Raw genomic sequence first — 19,970 nt, forward strand, 5'->3', positions numbered from 1 at the left:
ACTTTATTTGTTCTGTAAGAGAGGATGCCTCCACACCTCCAAGAGTAGGGAGTTGTAGACAAGAGTGGGGGATGGTAATAGACAACAATGGTACAGAGTAACATAACAGCTGGACCAGGCCTGAGCCTCTCCCTGCTGGGTTCAGACACGCAGACCGGCCATGGCTCGCTCCAGAGGGTCGCTGCTCCAGTAGTCCAGGTCCCAGCCCAGGAACCAGCCGGTAAAGGTTGGTGGTTCGAATCCCTGCTTGATCATCACTATGGGGGTCCGTTTGTCACGGCTGGCGGGGTCTGTCTCTATGTAGCGGGAGGCTGGGAACATAGAGGGGGGGGGGGGGGGGGGAGAGGACAGGCAGTTTAATTAGACATGAAGGTTATATGTATGCAGGGCCCCAGTATGTATGACCCTCTAAATGATTGCAGCACTTTTTTTACCCTGTGATCTACAGTCATTGAATTAACTTTCATTTCTGTTTTGCACTGACAGACACGAATGTGTTTCCATGCCAACACCAGACAGTCAGGATGACCATTGTTGAGTGGCGAATAAAACGGGGATGAAGTGATGTCATGTAACTTGATAGACCCCGCCCTCTTTACCTGAGGCCATACCCTCTGTCCTCTCCTCCTCTTGAGCTTCTCCTCCAATCCACACAAACACCTGCGAGGGAGAGGAGGAGTCAGATGGTTGGGAGGTGCTTTCAACACCAAGGTTGTGTATTAGAATGGACCGTCTAACTCATCACCTGTTGATGACCACACCCTATACCACCGCCCATCTGTTGTCTTGACAACCCCACAACCACCACGCACCTGTTCCCAGGTGTCCAGGATCATGACATCATCAGGGGCCAGGTCCTCTTGCGTCATCTCCCCCGGCACCTCCTCGATCTGAGAACGCAGTGACCGTGGTACATTTAACACCTCAGCCTTACCCAGCCAGTCTGTTAATGGCTACTGCATGAGGGGAAGAGATCTAGTTCAACATTGCTAACTTGCAGTAGCCGTGTGAATCCCAGGAAGACGATACATCATGTGACCTAAAAGGGAAACCAAGACGAGAACGGCCGACTCACAAGGAACTGTCCTGTCTTGTTGGCGCAAGCGAACAGCCGAGGAGGATGGACGTCCATCTTGTCTTTCAGCCGGGCCGAGGTGCGGTAGTCGGCTTTCCCTCCGAGAGCATCCCAGAAGTCATCTTCACACACACGCACACACGCGCACACACACACACACACACACACACACACACACACAGAGTTAAAGATGCTCAGTTCGATTTTTTTCAGCCACAAAAAAATCTATTTACTACAAAAAGTGCAGTAAATCGAACAGAGCACCTTTAAGGGCAATGGCAGAGAGTAGTACTTGCAAGACCATTTTTAGTAAATAAACGTAATTTTCCAAAATACCTTCTTCTTCCCCCTCTGGAACCTGGGAGGCAGACACTCCCAACAGGTCAGTGAGCTGCTCAGCCCCCTGCTCCTCAGAGTAGCTGGTTCCACTCCCCCGCCACAGGTACGCCCCTGCCGGGCTCACCAGCACAAAGGCATCGTTGGAGTTCAGGTTGGAGGCAGCAGCATCAACCTGGGGAGGGGGCGGGCACCCAAATGTGAACCCTATTGATCATAGCTCCCTATATTCTACCATAGTGATGGGAACCCGCCGCCGTCTCATTCAGTTCCTCACCTCTGCAGCGCGGGTGAAGCCGGCCGGATTGGCCCGCACCTGGAACAGGCGTGTCTCTGCCGCCTCCGATTGGCCGCCGTACCTGGAAGAACCGCCCTTATGCACCACCATGGGCTTCCCCTCGAAGAGGCTCATGAGCTGGGCAGGCTCTTTTCCCTGGATGACCCGCACCTTCATCACAGCAGCGAGGGACGATCATCAGCTCAGTTTACACACTCAAATTACCTCACACACCCAGACTAGGATCCTTTTGAATGGAGACTCAAGAGATCACAGACACAGACATTGGCGCTCCGGGCCATTGTAACAACTGGATGGGGAGCGCGTTACAAATGCAAACCTGTACTATAGACTACTAACCTGTACTATAGACCACAAACCTGTAGACTACTAACCTGTACTACAGACTACTAACCTGTACTATAGACTACTAACCTCTGGACTACTAACCTGTAGACCACTAACCTGTACTATAGACTACTAACCTGTACTATAGACCACAAACCTGTAGACTACTAACCTGTACTACAGACTACTAACCTGTATAGACTACTAACCTCTGGACTACTAACCTGTAGACCACTAACCTGTACTACAGACTACTAACCTGTACTATAGACTACTAACCTGTAGACCACTAACCTGTACTACAGACTACTAACCTGTACTATAGACTACTAACCTCTGGACTACTAACCTGTAGACCACTAACCTGTACTATAGACTACTAACCTGTACTATAGACCACAAACCTGTAGACCACTAACCTGTACTACAGACTACTAACCTGTACTATAGACTACTAACCTCTATAGACCACTAACCTGTAGACCACTAACCTGTACTATAGACTACTAACCTCTATAGATCACTAACCTGTATAGGCAACTAACCTGTACTGTAACGGTGTATAGTTTACTGACCTGTACTGCCCCTCCTCCCAACTCCTCATCCAGCTCTGCAGCCAAGATGGCGGAGGCTCCCACCTCATCTTGACTGGAGTCTGCTCCCTGCCTGGGAGAAGGGAAGGAGAGAATCGTCACAAGTTGTTTACCAAACCTTGTTCTGTTTGTGCTGACCGGTCTTATATATAGTTATGATGTTGTTTGTGTGGTAAAAACAATAGCAATATGACTATGTACAGTAATAACAATACTGTATAACCAATGTGAAAAAAACTGTAGAAAGAATGTAACAACCACTACATTACATTAGTCATTTAGCAGACGCTTTTATCCGAAGTGACTAACAATAATTGCATTTAACGTAGCATCTACCAAAGCCCCAGCTCCTACAGTACCATATGTAGATGACCTGTCCCCGCCGTGTTCCATGCTGGTAGTTGTACAGGATTATGTAGCTGTCTCCTCCATAGAACTGTCCGTGAGTGGAGGGATCCACCTCCACCTTGTCCGACCCCTCAATACGCCAGATCTACACACACAAGACACTACGTACTGAAAACCCCTCACAGACAACGGCGTACGGTTTCAACTCAGTTTCATCTCAACTTACATTCCCCTCCTGTGTTAAGCGAATAGGTTCGACGTAGTTTATTTAACTAGACACGTGTACCACGTACAATGAAATACAGATGGAATAGATACATGGATCCCATTCCTGGTGTCAACCTGTCCCTCCCTCCAGGTCTATACTGTATGTATACAGGTAAGATTAAGAACAAGATCAATATTTACTTTCATGTCCCCAAGGTAAAGGACAGGGCATCAGTGTGTCCCCTAGGTGTGTGTCCCCCTTCGTCTGTCCTCCTCGTTACCTGCTTCTCTCCATCCCCCTGGTCCAGCATGCGGTGCTGGGCAGCCATGGCGTCCGACTGGTGCAGCTTGGACGCGTCGAAGGGAACCTTCTCGATTTTGGCGATCTTATTGGACAAGTAGCCCTGGCCCAGCCCCACCGTGGCGTCGGCGTCCCGCCACACCTTGAAGAACTGTTTGAAGAGCGGTGTCTCCCCCTTCTCTGGAAGGATCTGAACCTGCGTGTGTTTGGGGTAGCCCATCTTCTGGATGAACTGCTCCGCCGTGCGCATCACCGCGTGCCTCTCGTCCTGGTTGGCATCCTTACCTGGAAGGGAACGGTTGTTCGTTAGTCGGTTGGTTAGAGACACACAAAACTCACCTGACAACCATGCCACCTGGTAAGACATCACCTGCCTAGCCTGTTATACCAGACAATCATAAACCTCATCTATTATAATATTATTATATTATATTCTAAATACCTTTCCAGACGAAGATCTGTCCGTTGGAGCCATTGTCAAGGATGAAGCAGTCGCTGGACTCCAGGGAACTCTGGGAGAATGGGTTCTTCGCGGCTACCATGGCAACATCTATGTCTCCGCTGGCATTGGACACCTAAGGAAGGAAACATTTAGGCCTCACTACCATTGGTCAATAATGGAAGTCTGTAAAACTTTATGCAAAAGTTTGGCGTGGAGGAGAGCCGTTTACTTATATGGTAGCTTTAGTAGTTCTGAACTGACCTTGTATAGTTTTGCCAGCGTCCTATTGGACACGTCTGTTTTGGTGTCATCAACATGGGCTTCAGGCAAGTCCGGCTTCGGCCCCAGAATCTGGAACAACAACCCCCAAAGAAATCAGCACATCCTAAAATGTATGTTGAAATGTATGTTTTTGATTTGTCTTAACAGCTCCAGGACCATGATGGAAATAAGTGTTTACACCTTCTCATGTTATCTTTTGGATTATTTTTGTATGTTTTAATCCATCAATAAATAAATGAAAAATGAAAATCGTATGACACGAATGTGTTGAAAGACTGATATGAACAATGCGCTCATTGGGTGTTTTAATTCATTATTTCTTCATTCACCTCCAGCATCTTCTCTGGCTCCGCCCCCTCATCACAGATGTGCAGCTTGGCCCGCCCACAGCGCTCGTTGTCGCGGATACCCTTGGACACTTGCGTGGCCTTAAGTTTCTCAAAGCGGTTGCTCTGGGAGCCGCACCACTGGTGAATAACCTGAAACATGGATGAGACCGATCACAGGGGCGCTTATAGACAACAGCTCCATCACCTGGGGCCTCATTTATAAACATTGCGTAGAATCCACGTAACTAAGTTAGCTTAGCGAAGTGAGTACTAAAATATACGCACAAAAAATCTCCGATTTATAAAACGCTGCGTATCACAACCCATGTTCACTCAGGCACGCCTACGCCAGCTGCCCTTTATAAATCACAATCAACACTTATCTTGGCGCACGTGAACGCGCGTTCTGATCACACCCCAATTAACGCCCACAATTGCCTATAAATGGTCAGCGCCGCAAAAGGATCTTTTCAGAACGATGATTTCACATGTGCACGACTGATAAGAGCACCTGTTAGGCCTGAGTGGTCCCATTTAGATTATAATGAATTATCTATCATGCAGGCTATATAGGCATTCGTTTAGTGCGGTAGGCCTTATTAGGTGGCTGCTTATATCCAAACTGATAATCATTATAAGCCTATAGTGTTGTTGCATGGGTAATGGGGTTTGGATCTATATTGCACGTAATCTAATGCTTCATAGGGTGGCCCATGAATAAAAGGCCTAACTTATCAACGTATAAACGGGTCAATTTACAATGACATCCATAAAAATGCAAACATGTAGGTCTATAGTGACTACTTAAGGCAAGTATCCCCAATTTAACTGTACGACAGATCTGAGGGTTCTTTGTAGCAGCCAATTTGTGTATTTTCCGGGATATCATGCATTTCACATACTTTCTCAAAACATTCTGTAGGCATATAGAAGCTGCGTGTTCTAATGGATGTTGTGGGATAGCCAAGCACATATTAGAACATCTGTGCCAAGTACCGGCATATCCAAGGCCCCGTGCGTCATGGCCTACTATAATCCAGCTATATCAGTGCCTGTATCAAGGTCTTGTAAATATATGGGGTCCATGGATGAGTTTCATGTGATTCTATAAAGCGTAATTATAGCTACACACATGACGATTTTGCAAATTAATAATCTAACTTGCTCCCTTGTGTTCTTACAACTTGGAGACGCATCACCTCCATGCGCTGTTTTGCGCACAGCTAATTCTACCAAAGTGGCATGTGAGCATTGGGATGACATGCGTTTTTAGGCCCACATTCCTCGTACGCCTGCTACATGACAATCATAAGACAATATGAGGATATATGATGATGTACAATATAGCCTAATGTAGCCTACAGTTGCCTCAAGTAGGACATTTCCATTCACCGCTCAACATCATTGTAATTGCGGCTTGCCTCAGTGGTCATTCGGGTTTACATAAAAGCGTAATCAAATATAGGCTATAAATACATAAATACATTAACGAATGAATAGGTGGATAATTAAACATACGAATAATTAACTAAATAAATGATTAACTGAATAAATATACTTCAACGCCGAATGCAACATTTGTTTGGTGCGGTATAGGCCTTATAGTTGTAGGCTATCGACATACGGAATCATTACTATGATAAGCCTAGGCTCGTGTCGTGTTGTGTTATCAACGTAATGTGGCTTTTATTCATAGGCTACTGCCCGTGATGCTTCTCGGGATAGCCTATAAATGAATAGGCCTACAACATAACATTATATTATGACACAAATGGGTCAATTCACAGACACATCCAAAGCAATGCCGACATTTTCGTGATTAGGCTAAGGTGACGATTGATTCCGTTTAAACTGTGTGACACATTGGAGGGTTTCTTGCAGCGACCGATGTATTTATTATTCAATATGTCATGTGTTTCGCAGACTTTCCCGAGTTTCATCCCTCTGCCATCGGAGTCGCGTTTTCCCCTTTCTCCAGAAACGTGCTTATCGTAGTTAAAGGAGGGTCGAAGTGTGCGTAGAGTTACGCACACCTTCCGCCAACTTATCCCTCAGCTCGTTTTTTATAAATACCGAAAGTTGCGTAGAAAGTTGCTCAGCATGGGTTACGCACGCTTTTGTACTTATGCAACGTTTATAAATGAGGCCCCTGAGCTGTTACATTATTCACAGGGCTGGGCTCCTTTATGTCATTCATTAAAGAAGAGCAGCTTCGGAATGGATTATTTACAATGGAATTATGTCTCATAATGGGTCAATAGTATATAATGATTACTAGTTCTAAGAGGGGTGCGTGCGTGTGTGTGTGTGTGTGTGTGTGTGTGTGTGTGTGTGTGTGTGTGAGAGAGAGAGATAGAGAGAGAGTGTGTGTGTGTGTGTGTGTACTAACGTCTCCCAAGTCCAGGATGAAACTGTCTCCCTGGTTGAAGCTATCCCAGCTGACCGGAACCTCTGTTGCCCTGACAACATGTCGACCCCTGACCTGGAGCACGCGTTGGACCTCGACCTCATTGGACACCACATGCCTGAACCCTGAGGCCACACCCCCTTTCTGAGGAAAGATGGCGAGACTCATCACTAATTCATTATTTTAGATCAGAACATTACTGCTAATAATGCAGCAGCCTAGAAACAGCTAGCTTTGTACCACAGTACGGTATGTACTTCAATGTACTGTATATTACACCATACATGGGAGGAGGAACATGTTTTTTGCGGCTGACAAAGACTCACCTTAAGCCTCAGTTAACCCTCAGAGCCTAAGACACTTTTGGCCATTACTTTTTTCTTTTTTTTTTTTACAACCTGAACATTTAACTTGACATAACTAGCCTGTTATGTCTATAATATAATGCATGTTACTGTATATAATACTATAATTCAAGCAGTTACCATGTACTTGAGTCCGGATTTGAAGTACCCACTGAACGTTCTGGACTCGTAGCCCTGAACCTCCCGGTACTGGATAGGCTTTCCCCCCAGGAAGTCATCCATCTGCACGGTGAAGATGGCCGCCGCTCCGCTCTCATCCTGAGAACAGTCATCCCCTGCGGCACCAGGAAAACAAATCACGTTGTTCATGGTTTCTACAGTCTCACTCTGACGTGATAACACAGGGTTTAGGCTCATCGTTCTGGTCACAACAACAGCGCTTGATGCTCATAGATGGATTTGCTCGTGCATAAAGAGCACAGGCCTAGAACGTAATGAGCACTCTAGGGGTCTGTTTCTTATCTTCCCCAGACACGATCTACTGTAGGGCTGGACACCGAATAAAGATCAGCCTTGTTCGGGCGGCTGTAGCTCAGTTGGTAGAGCGGGTCGTTCAATGATCGAAGGGTCAGTGGTTCGAATCCCAGCTCCGACTGTCCACATATCGAAGTGTCCTTGAGCAAGACACCTAACCCCAAATTGCTCCCAATAAGCAGGTTAGCACCTTGCATGGCAGCTACCGCCATTGGTGTTGAATGGGTGAATGAGAGGCCATTGTAAAGCGCTTTGAGTGCCGATAAGGTGGAAAAGCGCTATATAAGAGCCATTTGTTTATGAATAATGTTTTTTAGTGTCGGGAGGTCATGGGCTTAATCTGCGTCCAGATAATTGATAGAACAGGATCTAAACAGGTCAGTCTGGTCCCACCTTGCCAGAAGTGCAGGTCGTACTGCAGGTTCCCAGAGCGTTGTTTGATGGTGTTGAGGACCAGGTAGGCGTCTCCGGAGTAGAACCCGCCATGCAGGTTCTGCGCCACCGCCACCAGGTCCAGATTCTCCACCCTCCACACCTGCAGACCGGGCTTCTGTCCAGCACGCTCAAACTCGGGGTGGTACACCATACTGCACGGGGAGACAACACACACACCACATCGGTTTTGTCTTCTTCCATGGATTTCCACTATAGAATAAATGTTTTGGAATAAAATATATGTGTGCTCTCCTCTGAGAATGGGGCAACTTTCATTCCTGGATTAAAAAAAGAATCAGTCAACCAATCAATGAATGAATCGATTAATAACTTAGTCACCAGCACTCAGGCCCGAGTCACACAAGATCTAGATCTTTTCTCTGAAAAGTGTCTGCAATCTAGACCTAAAAGCAAAGGATTGTTCTAAATGCACATCGTTACCCACCATTCTTTTAATTCTATTCATATGTGGTGTGTGGAATGGTATGCTAGTCTGACTCACCCATCCATGATTAGCTAGTCTGAGCAGGAGGAAGGAGTGTCCTGGGGCCTCATTTATAAACTCTGCGTAGAATCCACGTAACCAAGTTTGCTTTGCTAAGTAGGTACGAAAATATACGCACAAAACATCTCTGATTTATAGAACGATGCTTATCACATGTTAACTTACGCCACGCCAACGCCAGCTGCCCTTTATAAATCACAATCAACACTTAACTTGGTGCACGTGAACGCGCGTTCTGATCACACCCCAATTAACGCCCACAATTGCCTATAAATGGTCAGTCATCTTGGAGCCGCATCACCTCCATGCGCTGTTTTGCGCACAGCCAATTCTACCAAAGCGGCATGTGAGCATTGGGATGACATGCTCATGACAATCGAATCATATGGCAATATGAGGATATATGATGATGTACAATATAGCCTAATAGCCTACAGTTGCCTCAAGTAGGACATTTCCATTCACCGTTGCTCAACATCATTGTAATTGCGGCTTATTGCCTCAGTGGTCATTCGGGTTTACATAAAAGCATAATCAAATGCTATACATACATGAATACATTAACGAATGAATAGGTGGATAATTAAACATACGAATAATGAACTAAATAAATGATTAACTGAATAAATATACTTCAACGCCGAATGCAACATTTGTTTGGTGCGGTATAGACCGCCTTATTATAGTTGTATCGACATACGGAATCATTACTATGATAAGCCATAGGCTTGTGTCGTGTTGTGTTATCAACGTAGGCTAATGTGGCTTTTATTCATAGGCTAGGCTACTGCCTGTGATGCTTCACGGGATAGCCTATAAATGAATAGGCCTAGCCTACAACATAACATTATATTATGACACAAATGGGTCCATTCACAGACACATCCAAAGCAATGCAGACATTATAGTGATTTGGCTACGGTGGCGATTGATTCCGTTTAAACTGTGTGACACATTGGAGGGTTTCTTGCAGCGACCGATGTATTTATTATTCAATATGTTTCATCCCTCTGCCATCGGAGTCACGTATTTCCCGTTTCTCTAGAAACTTGCTTATGGTAGCTACGGGAGGGTCGGAGTGTGCGTAGAGTTGCGCACACCTTCCGCCAATTTATCGTTAAACTTGTTTTAGTGTGTTGGCTGTAAACTGGCATGAGCGAGCATGCGACAACAGGACTGAGAAGGGCTACACACCCTCCACCTACACACATAAGCTTATTTATGAAGCTAAAGTAATTTACTGTTCAGCAGCCTAAAGCTTTATTGGGACAGCTTTCAAGAATAAAAAGGCTTATGCTGCAACACGGCATGAATGCTGAAAACATTTGTCATACATGTATTATAAACAGCTAACCCTAACCCTAACCCTATTATAAACAGCCTAACCCTAACCCTGATAGGGTTATGGTAGGCAATTGGTTGTAGGTTTAGGTTATGCAAAATCGCAAAGCGAACACAGGCACACTGGATACAGTCAGATCACTGGCTGGTACATGTGATTTAGTACTAAGGTGACATGCCCTCGGGTTGGGCAAAATTACCTGCCTTTATCACGCCTTCATTATGCTGAGAGAGCAGGAAAGGTGAGCTACCCGGCGCAAAAGGGAGTAGCCCACTCCCACTCAGTCTGCGGAAGAACGAGATCACCTTTATCTCCGCAAGCTCGTATCAAACAGAAATCAACACATCAAGCTGCACATATTGCACTCTCGTGCATCAGGTAAGCCAGATACTTAGAGGTAAATGTTACGGGAAACATGCAGCTTTAGTAGACATGAATTACCCTCGTAAATCGTCTTGTGCCTATAGGCCTACTGCTCTCAGCTCGAGCCTCTTCCTTTTCGACTTTTCAGCATGGGTAATCTGTAGAATATTAGTTTGTATTTTTGTTTCATTATTAACCGTATGCCACAGGAAGCCTAAGACGAATGAATGCTAGTTGACCAGTTAAAATGCAAATTATGTCCCATATTGATTGCTGCTGCTATTGTCAATTTCCTCACAGAATAGCCTATAGGCTACTGGTCGATGACTAGGAACACTCTGCACCACTGTTGGGAGTAAATAACGGATTACTGTAATCATATTACCTTTTCAAGTAACTTGTAATGTAAGGGATTACAGTTACTGACCTAATAATCAATGTGATTATCTTGAGTTATTTAGGCTACGTGCGTGCCTGCTCCCTTTCATTTGGTCGATATTTGCATGTGGTCTCTGCAGTCGGGGCTGAAATGTTTATGTTATCAGGGTCAAGATGTGCCAGGAGTGCTGGTATAGGATCAGCTATTTTAATGTCTATTATGATCTAAGATGCAAAACTGATCCCAGATCAGCACTTTTATGATTTGGGTAAGAAATAATCTGTCTTTAGAAAGTAACTAAAAAGTAAAGTAATTAGTAATCTGATTATTTTTCAGAGAGAAATTAGTAAGGTAATGTAGTTACAATTTAGAGAAAGTAACTTCATTACTTTTATTAAGTAACTTGCCCAACACAGATCTGCACTGATCTTATTCTGAGTTTGATTCTTTTGCACAGTTTCCTGCGTTGATAATGATTGATTGATTGATTGATTGATTGATTGAAAAATAATTAATATGGATAGATACACAGAGCTATAAAGGATGTGGTTTGGTTGGGTAAATAGGTCTCTGCAGCAAGATCATACCTTTGTGTGGGAGGGGCTCAGCCTTGTGAGTCATCTGTGGACAGAATGTGTGTGTGTGTGTGTGTGTGTGTGTGTGTGTGTGTGTGTGTGTGTGTGTGTGTGTGTGTTTGTGTGTGTATGGGTGGAGTCGAGAGAATGGAAGATATATGTTGGGGGTGGGGAGAAGGTGTGGAGTGCATGCCTAAGGCAAGATCTGCCTGCTGCTGTTCTCTTTAGCTAGGGACTAACTAGGCACTCCTTCCTCCTGCTCAGACTAGTCACTGATGGGTGAGTCAGACTAGCATACCATTCCACACACCACATATGAATAGAATTAAAAGAATGGTGGGTAACCATGTGCAATTAGAACAATCCTTTGCTTTTAGGTCTAGGTTGCAGACCCTTTTCAGAGAAAAGATCTAGACCTTGTGTGACTCTGGCCTGGGTGCTGGTGACTGAGTTATTAATCGATTCATTCATTGATTGGTTGACTGATTTATTTTTTAATCCAGGAATGAAAGTTGCCCCATTCTCAGAGGAGAGCACACATATTTTATTCCAAAACATTTATTCTATAGTGGAAATCCATGGAAGAAGACCAAACCGGTGTGGTGTGTGTGTTGTCTCCCCGTGCAGTATGGTGTACCACCCCGAGTTTGAGCGTGCTGGACAGAAGCCCGGTCTGCAGGTGTGGAGGGTGGAGAAGCTGGACCTGGTGGCGGTGGCGCAGAACCTGCATGGCGGGTTCTACTCCGGAGACGCCTACCTGGTCCTCAACACCATCAAACAACGCTCCGGGAACCTGCAGTATGACCTGCACTTCTGGCAAGGTGGGACCAGACTGACCTGTTTAGATCCTGTTCTATCAATTATCTGGACGCAGATTAAGCCCATGATCCCCCGACACTAAAAAACATTATTCATAAACAAATGGACTGCACTTATATAGTGCTTTTCCACCTTATCGGCACTCAAAGCGCTTTACAATGGCCTCTCATTCACCCATTCAAACACCAATGGCGGTAGCTGCCATGCAAGGTGCTAACCTGATCATTGGGAGCAACTTGGGGTTAGGTGTCTTGCTCAAGGACACTTCGATATGTGGACAGTCGGAGCTGGGATTCGAACCCTGACCCTTCGATCATTGAACGACCCGCTCTACCAACTGAGCTACAGCCGCCCCAACAAGGCTGATCTTTATTCGGTGTCCAGCCCTACAGTAGATCGTGTCTGGGGAAGATAAGAAACAGACCCCTAGAGTGCTCATTACGTTCTAGGCCTGTGCTCTTTATGCACGAGCAAATCCATCTATGAGCATCAAGCGCTGTTGTTGTGAACAGAACGATGAGCCTAAACCCTGTGTTATCACGTCAGAGTGAGACTGTAGAAACCATGAACAACGTGAGTTGTTTTCCTGGTGCCGCAGGGGATGACTGTTCACAGGATGAGAGCGGAGCTGCGGCCATCTTCACCGTGCAGATGGATGACTTCCTGGGGGGAAAGCCTATCCAGTACCGGGAGGTTCAGGGCTACGAGTCCAAAACGTTCAGTGGGTACTTCAAATCCGGACTCAAGTACATGGTAACTGCTTGAATTATAGTATTATATACAGTAACATGCATTATTTTAGAGACATAACAGGCTAGTTATGTCAAGTTAAATGTTCAGGTTGTAAAAAAAAAAAAAAAGGAATGGCCAAAAGTGTCTTAGGCTCTGAGGGTTAACTGAACCTTAAGGTGAGTCCTTTAGTCAGCCGCAAAAAACATGTTCCCCCTCCCATGTATGGTGTAATATACAGTACATTGAAGTACATACCGTACTGTGGTACAAAGCTAGCTGTTTCTAGGCTGCTGCATTATTAGCAGTAATGTTCTGATCTAAAATAATGAATTAGTGATGAGTCTCGCCATCTTTCCTCAGAAAGGGGGTGTGGCCTCAGGGTTCAGGCATGTGGTGTCCAATGAGGTCGAGGTCCAACGCGTGCTCCAGGTCAGGGGTCGGCGTGTTGTCAGGGCAACAGAGGTTCCGGTCAGCTGGGATAGCTTCAACCAGGGAGACAGTTTCATCCTGGACTTGGGAGACGTTAGTACACGCACACACTCTCTCTATATATATCTCTCTCTCTCACGCACACACGCACACACACACACACACACACACACACACACACACATACAGCACCCACACACGCACGCACCCCTCTTAGAACTAGTAATCATGATATACTATTGACCCATTATGAGACATAATTCCATTGTAAATAATCCATTCCGAAGCTGCTCTTCTTTAATGAATGACATAAAGGAGCCCAGCCCTGTGAATAATGTAACAGCTCAGGTGATGGAGCTGTTGTCTATAAGCGCCCCTGTGATCGGTGTCATCCATGTTTCAGGTTATTTACCAGTGGTGCGGCTCCCAGAGCAACCGCTTTGAGAAACTTAAGGCCACGCAAGTGTCCAAGGGTATCCGTGACAACGAGCGCTGTGGGCGGGCCAAGCTGCACATCTGTGACGAGGGGGCGGAGCCAGAGAAGATGCTGGAGGTGAATGAAGAAATAATGGATTAAAACACCCAATGAGCGCATTGTTCATATCAGTCTTTCAACACATTCGTGTCATACGATTTTCATTTTTCATTTATTTATTGATGGATTAAAACATACAAAAATAATCCCAAAGATAACATGAGAAGGTGTAAACACTTAGTTCCGTCATGGTCCTGGAGCTGTTAAGACAAATCAAATACATCTCAATATACATTTTAGGATGTGCTGACATCTTTGGGGGTTGTTGTTCCAGATTCTGGGGCCGAAGCCGGACTTGCCTGAAGCCCATGTTGATGACACCAAAACAGACGTGTCCAATAGGACGCTGGCAAAACTATACAAGGTCAGTTCAGAACTACTAAAGCTACCATATAACAGCTCTCCTCCATGCCAAACTTTTACATAATGTTTTACAGACTTGACCAATGGTAGTGAGGCCTAAATGTTTCCTCCCTTAGGTGTCCAATGCCAGCGGAGACATGGATGTTGCCATGGTAGCCGCGAAGAACCCATTCTCCCAGAGTTCCCTGGAGTCCAGCGACTGCTTCATCCTTGACAATGGCTCCAACGGACAGATCTTCGTCTGGAAAGGTAAATATATAGGAATATAATATAATAATATTATAATAGATGAGGTTTATGATTGTCTGGTATAACAGGCTAGGCAGGTGATGTTTGTATGACTCTACCAGGTGGCATGGTTGTCAGGTGAGTTTTGTGTGTCTCTAACCAACCGACTAACGAACAACCGTTCCCTTCCAGGTAAGGATGCCAACCAGGACGAGAGGCATGCGGTGATCCGCACGGCGGAGCAGTTCATCCAGAAGATGGGCTACCCCAAACACACGCAGGTTCAGATCCTTCCGGAGAAGGGGGAGACGCCGCTCTTCAAACAGTTCTTCAAGGTGTGGCGGGACGCCGACGCCACGGTTGGGCTGGGCCAGGGCTACGTGTCCAATAAGATCGCCAAAGTCGAGAAGGTTCCCTTCGACGCGTCCAAGCTGCACCAGTCGGACGCCATGGCTGCCCAGCACCACATGCTGGACCAGGGGGATGGAGAGAAGCAGGTAACGAGGAGGACAGACGAAGGGGGACACACACCTAGGGGACACACTGATGCCCTGTCATTTACCTTGGGGACATGAAAGTAAATATTGATCTTGTTCTTAATCTTACCTGTATACATATAGACCTGGAGGGAGGGACAGGTTGACACCAGGAATGGGATCCATGTATCTATTCCATCTGTATTTCATTGTACGTGGTACATGTGTCTAGTTAAATAAACTACGTTGAAGCTATTCGCTTAACACAGGAGGGGAATGTAAGTTGAGATGAAACTGAGTTGAAACCGTACGCCGTTGTCTGTGAGGGGGTTTCAGTACGTAGCGTCTGTGTGTGTAGATCTGGCGTATTGAGGGGTCGGACAAGGTGGAGGTGGATCCCTCCACTCACGGACAGTTCTATGGAGGAGACAGCTACATAATCCTGTACAACTACCAGCATGGAACACGGCGGGGACAGGTCATCTACATATGGTACTGTAGGAGCTGGGGCTTTGTTAGATGCTACGTTAAATGCAATTATTGTTAGTTGCTTTGGATAAAAGCGTCTGCTAAATGACTAATGTAATGTAAAAATGTAATGTAGTGGTTGTTACATTCTTTCTACTGTGTTTTTTCCACAGTGGTTATACAGTATTGTTATTACTGAACATAGTCATATTGCTATTGTTTTTACCACACAAACAACATCAGAACTATATATAAGACCGGTCAGCACAAACAGAATAGGTTTGGTAAACAACTTGTGACGATTCTCTCCTTCCCTTCTCCCAGGCAGGGAGCAGACTCCAGTCAAGATGAGGTGGGAGCCTCCGCCATCTTGGCTGCAGAGCTGGATGAGGAGCTGGGAGGAGGGGCAGTACAGGTCAGTAAACTATATACCGTAGGCTAGTTGGAACGGGTTCCTATCGAACAGGTTAGTTGCCTATACAGGTTAGTGATCTATAGAGGTTAGTAGTCTATAGTACAGGTTAGTGATCTACAGGTTAGTAGTCTACAGGTTAGTAGTCTGTAGTACAGGTTAGTAGTCTGTAGTACAGGTTAGTGGTCTACAGGTTAGTAGTCTAGAGGTTAGTAGTCTATAGTACATGTTAGTAGTCTATAGTACAGGTTAGTGGTCTACAGGTTAGTAGTCTGTAGTACAGGTTAGTGGTCTACAGGTTTGTGGTCTATAGTATAGGTTAGTAGTCTAGAGGTTAGTAGTCTAAAGTACAGGTTAGTAGTCTGTAGTACAGGTTAGTAGTCTGTAGTACAGGTTAGTGGTCTACAGGTTAGTAGTCTAGAGGTTAGTAGTCTATAGTACAGGTTAGTAGTCTGTAGTACAGGTTAGTGATCTATAGAGGTTAGTAGTCTATAGTCCAGGTTAGTAGTCTACTATAGTACAGGTTAGTAGTCTACCATACAGTACATTTGGCTTGTTCACAGTATAGGATTAGCAGTGTACAGTAGCCTGTAAAAGGTTAGCGCTCTACCATCAGCTCTGGTTTATCATAGATAATTTGGTATGTTCTCCAGATGTAGCAAGAAGATTCCATTACAGAAACACACACTTCCCAGTCAAAGCACATTGTATTAGGTATAGGTACTGCATTTGTAACGCGCTCCCCATCCAGTTGTTACACTGGCCCGGAGCGCCAGTGTCTGTGTCTGTGATCTCTTGAGTCTCCATTCAAAAGGATCCTAGTCTGGGTGTGTGAGGTAATTTGAGTGTGTAAACTGAGCTGATGATCGTCCCTCGCTGCTGTGATGAAGGTGCGGGTCATCCAGGGAAAAGAGCCTGCCCAGCTCATGAGCCTCTTCGGGGGCAAGCCCATGGTGGTGCATAAGGGCGGTTCTTCCAGGTACGGCGGCCAATCGGAGGCGGCAGAGACACGCCTGTTCCAGGTGCGGGCCAATCCGGCCGGCTTCACCCGCGCTGCAGAGGTGAGGAACTGAATGAGACGCTGGCGGGTTCCCATCACTATGGTAGAATATAGGGAGCTATGATCAATAGGGTTCACATTTGGGTGTATCCCGCCCCCTCCCTGCCCCCTCCCCAGGTTGATGCTGCTGCCTCCAATCTGAACTCCAACGATGCCTTTGTGCTGGTGAGCCCGGCAGGGGCGTACCTGTGGCGGGGGAGTGGAACCAGCGACTCTGAGGAGCAGGGGGCTGAGCAGCTCACTGACCTGTTGGGAGTGTCTGCCTCCCAGGTTCCAGAGGGGGAAGAAGAAGGTATTTTGGAAAATGAAGTTTATTTACTAAAAATGGTCTTGCAAGTACTACTCTCTGCCATTGCCCTTAAAGGTGCTCTGTTCGATTTACTGCACTTTTTGTAAAAAATAAATAAAAAAATCCTATATATGCAATAAATAGGTTAAGGGGAGTCATAACTATCTGTACAGAAAATATAGCCAACGGTGTCGTGCCTGTGGAGCAAATGCAGAAATTATTTTTATTATGAGCGAGGCCGGCCCGGCGCTGAGCCCCACCCCTTGAACGGCACCGTATGGAGTGAAAACGCCCACTTGTTTATATCTGATACGCTGCACCACTTCCCCCTCTAGTTGCCGAAATAAATCTAACCGAGCACCTTTAACTCTATATGTGTGTGTGTGTGTGTGTGAAGATGACTTCTGGGATGCTCTCGGAGGGAAAGCCGACTACCGCACCTCGGGCCGGCTGAAAGACAAGATGGACGTCCATCCTCCTCGGCTGTTCGCTTGCTCCAACAAGACAGGACAGTTCCTTGTGAGTCGGGCGTTCTCGTCGTGGTTTCCCTTTTAGGTGACATTATGTATCGTCTTCCTGGGATTCACACGGCTACTGCAAGTTAGCAATGTTGAACTAGATCTCTTCCCCTCATGCAGTAGCCATTAACAGACTGGCTGGGTAAGGCTGAGGTGTTAAATGTACCACGGTCACTGCGTTCTCAGATCGAGGAGGTGCCGGGGGAGATGACGCAAGAGGACCTGGCCCCTGATGATGTCATGATCCTGGACACCTGGGAACAGGTGCGTGGTGGTTGTGGGGTTGTCAAGACAACAGATGGGCGGCGGTATAGGGTGTGGTCATCAACAGGTGATGAGTTAGACGGTCCATTCTAATACACAACCTTGGTGTTGAAAGCACCTCCCAACCATCTGACTCCTCCTCTCCCTCGCAGGTGTTTGTGTGGATTGGAGGAGAAGCTCAAGAGGAGGAGAGGACAGAGGGTATGGCCTCAGGTAAAGAGGGCGGGGTCTATCAAGTTACATGACATCACTTCATCCCTGTTTTATTCGCCACTCAACAATGGTCATCCTGACTGTCTGGTGTTGGCATGGAAACACATTCGTGTCTGTCAGTGCAAAACAGAAATGAAAGTTAATTCAATGACTGTAGATCACAGGGTAAAAAAAGTGCTGCAATCATTTAGAGGGTCATACATACTGGGAGATATGCGAGGCCCTTATGCACTATGCATGCACGTCTTTTTTTTTGCACATGGCAGTGATATTTTTTCGCTTAGTCACAAGCCCCCCCCTCGAGACGGCTCTCTCTCCCCCCCCCCTCCCCCCAAGACGGCTCTGAGTCACGAAAGAGCAGAGTTTCCAGTGATGTCGTGGTTACCTCGGGCAAGTTAACTTAGCGCACCGCCGTGTACTAAAATTCCAACAGCAGCCAAAGTGCGAGGCCTGGTGTGACCGCCCCTCTGCCCCCCCCCCCTAGCGGGGGCCCTGCATACATATAACCTTCATGTCTAATTAAACTGCCTGTCCTCTTCCCCCCCCCCCCCCCCCCTCTCTCATGTTCCCAGCCTCCCGCTACATAGAGACAGACCCCGCCAGCCGTGACAAACGGACCCCCATAGTGATGATCAAGCAGGGATTCGAACCACCAACCTTTACCGGCTGGTTCCTGGGCTGGGACCTGGACTACTGGAGCAGCGACCCTCTGGAGCGAGCCATGGCCGGTCTGCGTGTCTGAACCCAGCAGGGAGAGGCTCAGGCCTGGTCCTGGATCAGCTGTTATGTTACTCTGTACCATTGTTGTCCATTACCATCCCTACCTTGGTCCATACAGTACCTCTTGGTGATTTCTCCTGCACTATACTGACATAATTGCTGTCTTGATGTTACACTTTTACTGTTTTAAAGAAAGATCCAGTTTTAATCAAGTCTGCCTTTTACTTTAATTTAATTCGGTAATACAACACATTATTACTGCGATTCAACATCCGGTGAGCTACCCGGCGCAAAATGCCTTTCCTTAAAATGATTGGGGTATATAACAATTGAAAGTGTTATATCATTGATTAGCTATGTCAATAAATGAAAAGTAGTCTTGAACTAACTTTACAGCGCTTAGCTAACTAGCTAGCTACTAGCTACAATCACTGAGGTCATTTTTAGTCTAATTTTTATTTTTTTGTCACAAATCTGGATGATTACATATATGACAACTAGCAATACATATAGGCTGTAGTGGACTCTAATTCCCAGAATACCTGCGGTGCGGTCCTATTTCCCGGGTCCTATTTCTCGGGTCCTATTTCGGTAGCTGCACGGCTGCAGCTGGATACTATTGGAGTGAATGGACCAGCAAAGGACTGTTGTCTGGCATGAGCGAGCGGAATGCGACAACGGGACTGAGAAGGGCTACATTTCAACCACACATTCCAGTGAAACCACATAGTCAAAATAACTTACCTGATATAAAATGGGCACCACAAACGCGGGCATTTCTGATGATCATCATGATGTCCTCAGTCCAGTCTGTACGCTTAATAATAGCGATGTCGTCTGTCTTCCTCTGCTACTGTTTCAAGAATGCGCGCATACTTGTGCTGACTAGGCTGTAAAAGGGTCTATAATTAACAAATATGACCCGCGCTCGTTACATAACTTCTATAACATCCAGTGACAAAATATGTCATGGTACCTTGGTATGTCCACACCAAGGATTGAACTCACAACCTTCGCGGTGATCCACTCGGATCACTCCACTGGGAAATCTGTGGAGTCTT

At 46.1% G+C, this 19,970-nt stretch overlaps 2 protein-coding genes across 2 annotated transcripts; one reads left to right on the top strand and one right to left on the bottom strand.

The window, feature by feature from the left end:
- Nucleotides 1-141: 141 nt before the first annotated feature.
- Nucleotides 142-8,370, bottom strand: LOC311309879 (gelsolin-like; the record flags this gene model as incomplete). Its single annotated transcript, XM_084439219.1, has 15 exons — nt 142-311; nt 600-660; nt 813-890; nt 1,076-1,197; nt 1,412-1,586; nt 1,689-1,859; nt 2,612-2,702; nt 2,989-3,122; nt 3,466-3,770; nt 3,928-4,060; nt 4,189-4,278; nt 4,539-4,688; nt 6,928-7,089; nt 7,431-7,585; nt 8,178-8,370. 15 exons carry the CDS (start codon nt 8,368-8,370, stop codon nt 142-144), a joined length of 2,190 nt encoding a protein of 729 aa, XP_084295345.1.
- A 3,641-nt stretch (nt 8,371-12,011) lies between these two features.
- LOC311310062 (gelsolin-like) lies at nt 12,012-18,931 on the top strand (the record flags this gene model as incomplete). Its single annotated transcript, XM_084439452.1, has 15 exons — nt 12,012-12,204; nt 12,801-12,955; nt 13,295-13,456; nt 13,767-13,916; nt 14,173-14,262; nt 14,378-14,510; nt 14,682-14,986; nt 15,324-15,457; nt 15,758-15,848; nt 16,736-16,906; nt 17,023-17,197; nt 17,592-17,713; nt 17,899-17,976; nt 18,129-18,189; nt 18,762-18,931. 15 exons carry the CDS (start codon nt 12,012-12,014, stop codon nt 18,929-18,931), a joined length of 2,190 nt encoding a protein of 729 aa, XP_084295578.1.
- Nucleotides 18,932-19,970: the final 1,039 nt, after the last annotated feature.

This window comes from Borostomias antarcticus (assembly GCF_949987555.1).
Source record: "Borostomias antarcticus genome assembly, chromosome: 6".
In the NCBI taxonomy this organism is placed as follows: domain Eukaryota; kingdom Metazoa; phylum Chordata; class Actinopteri; order Stomiiformes; family Stomiidae; genus Borostomias; species Borostomias antarcticus.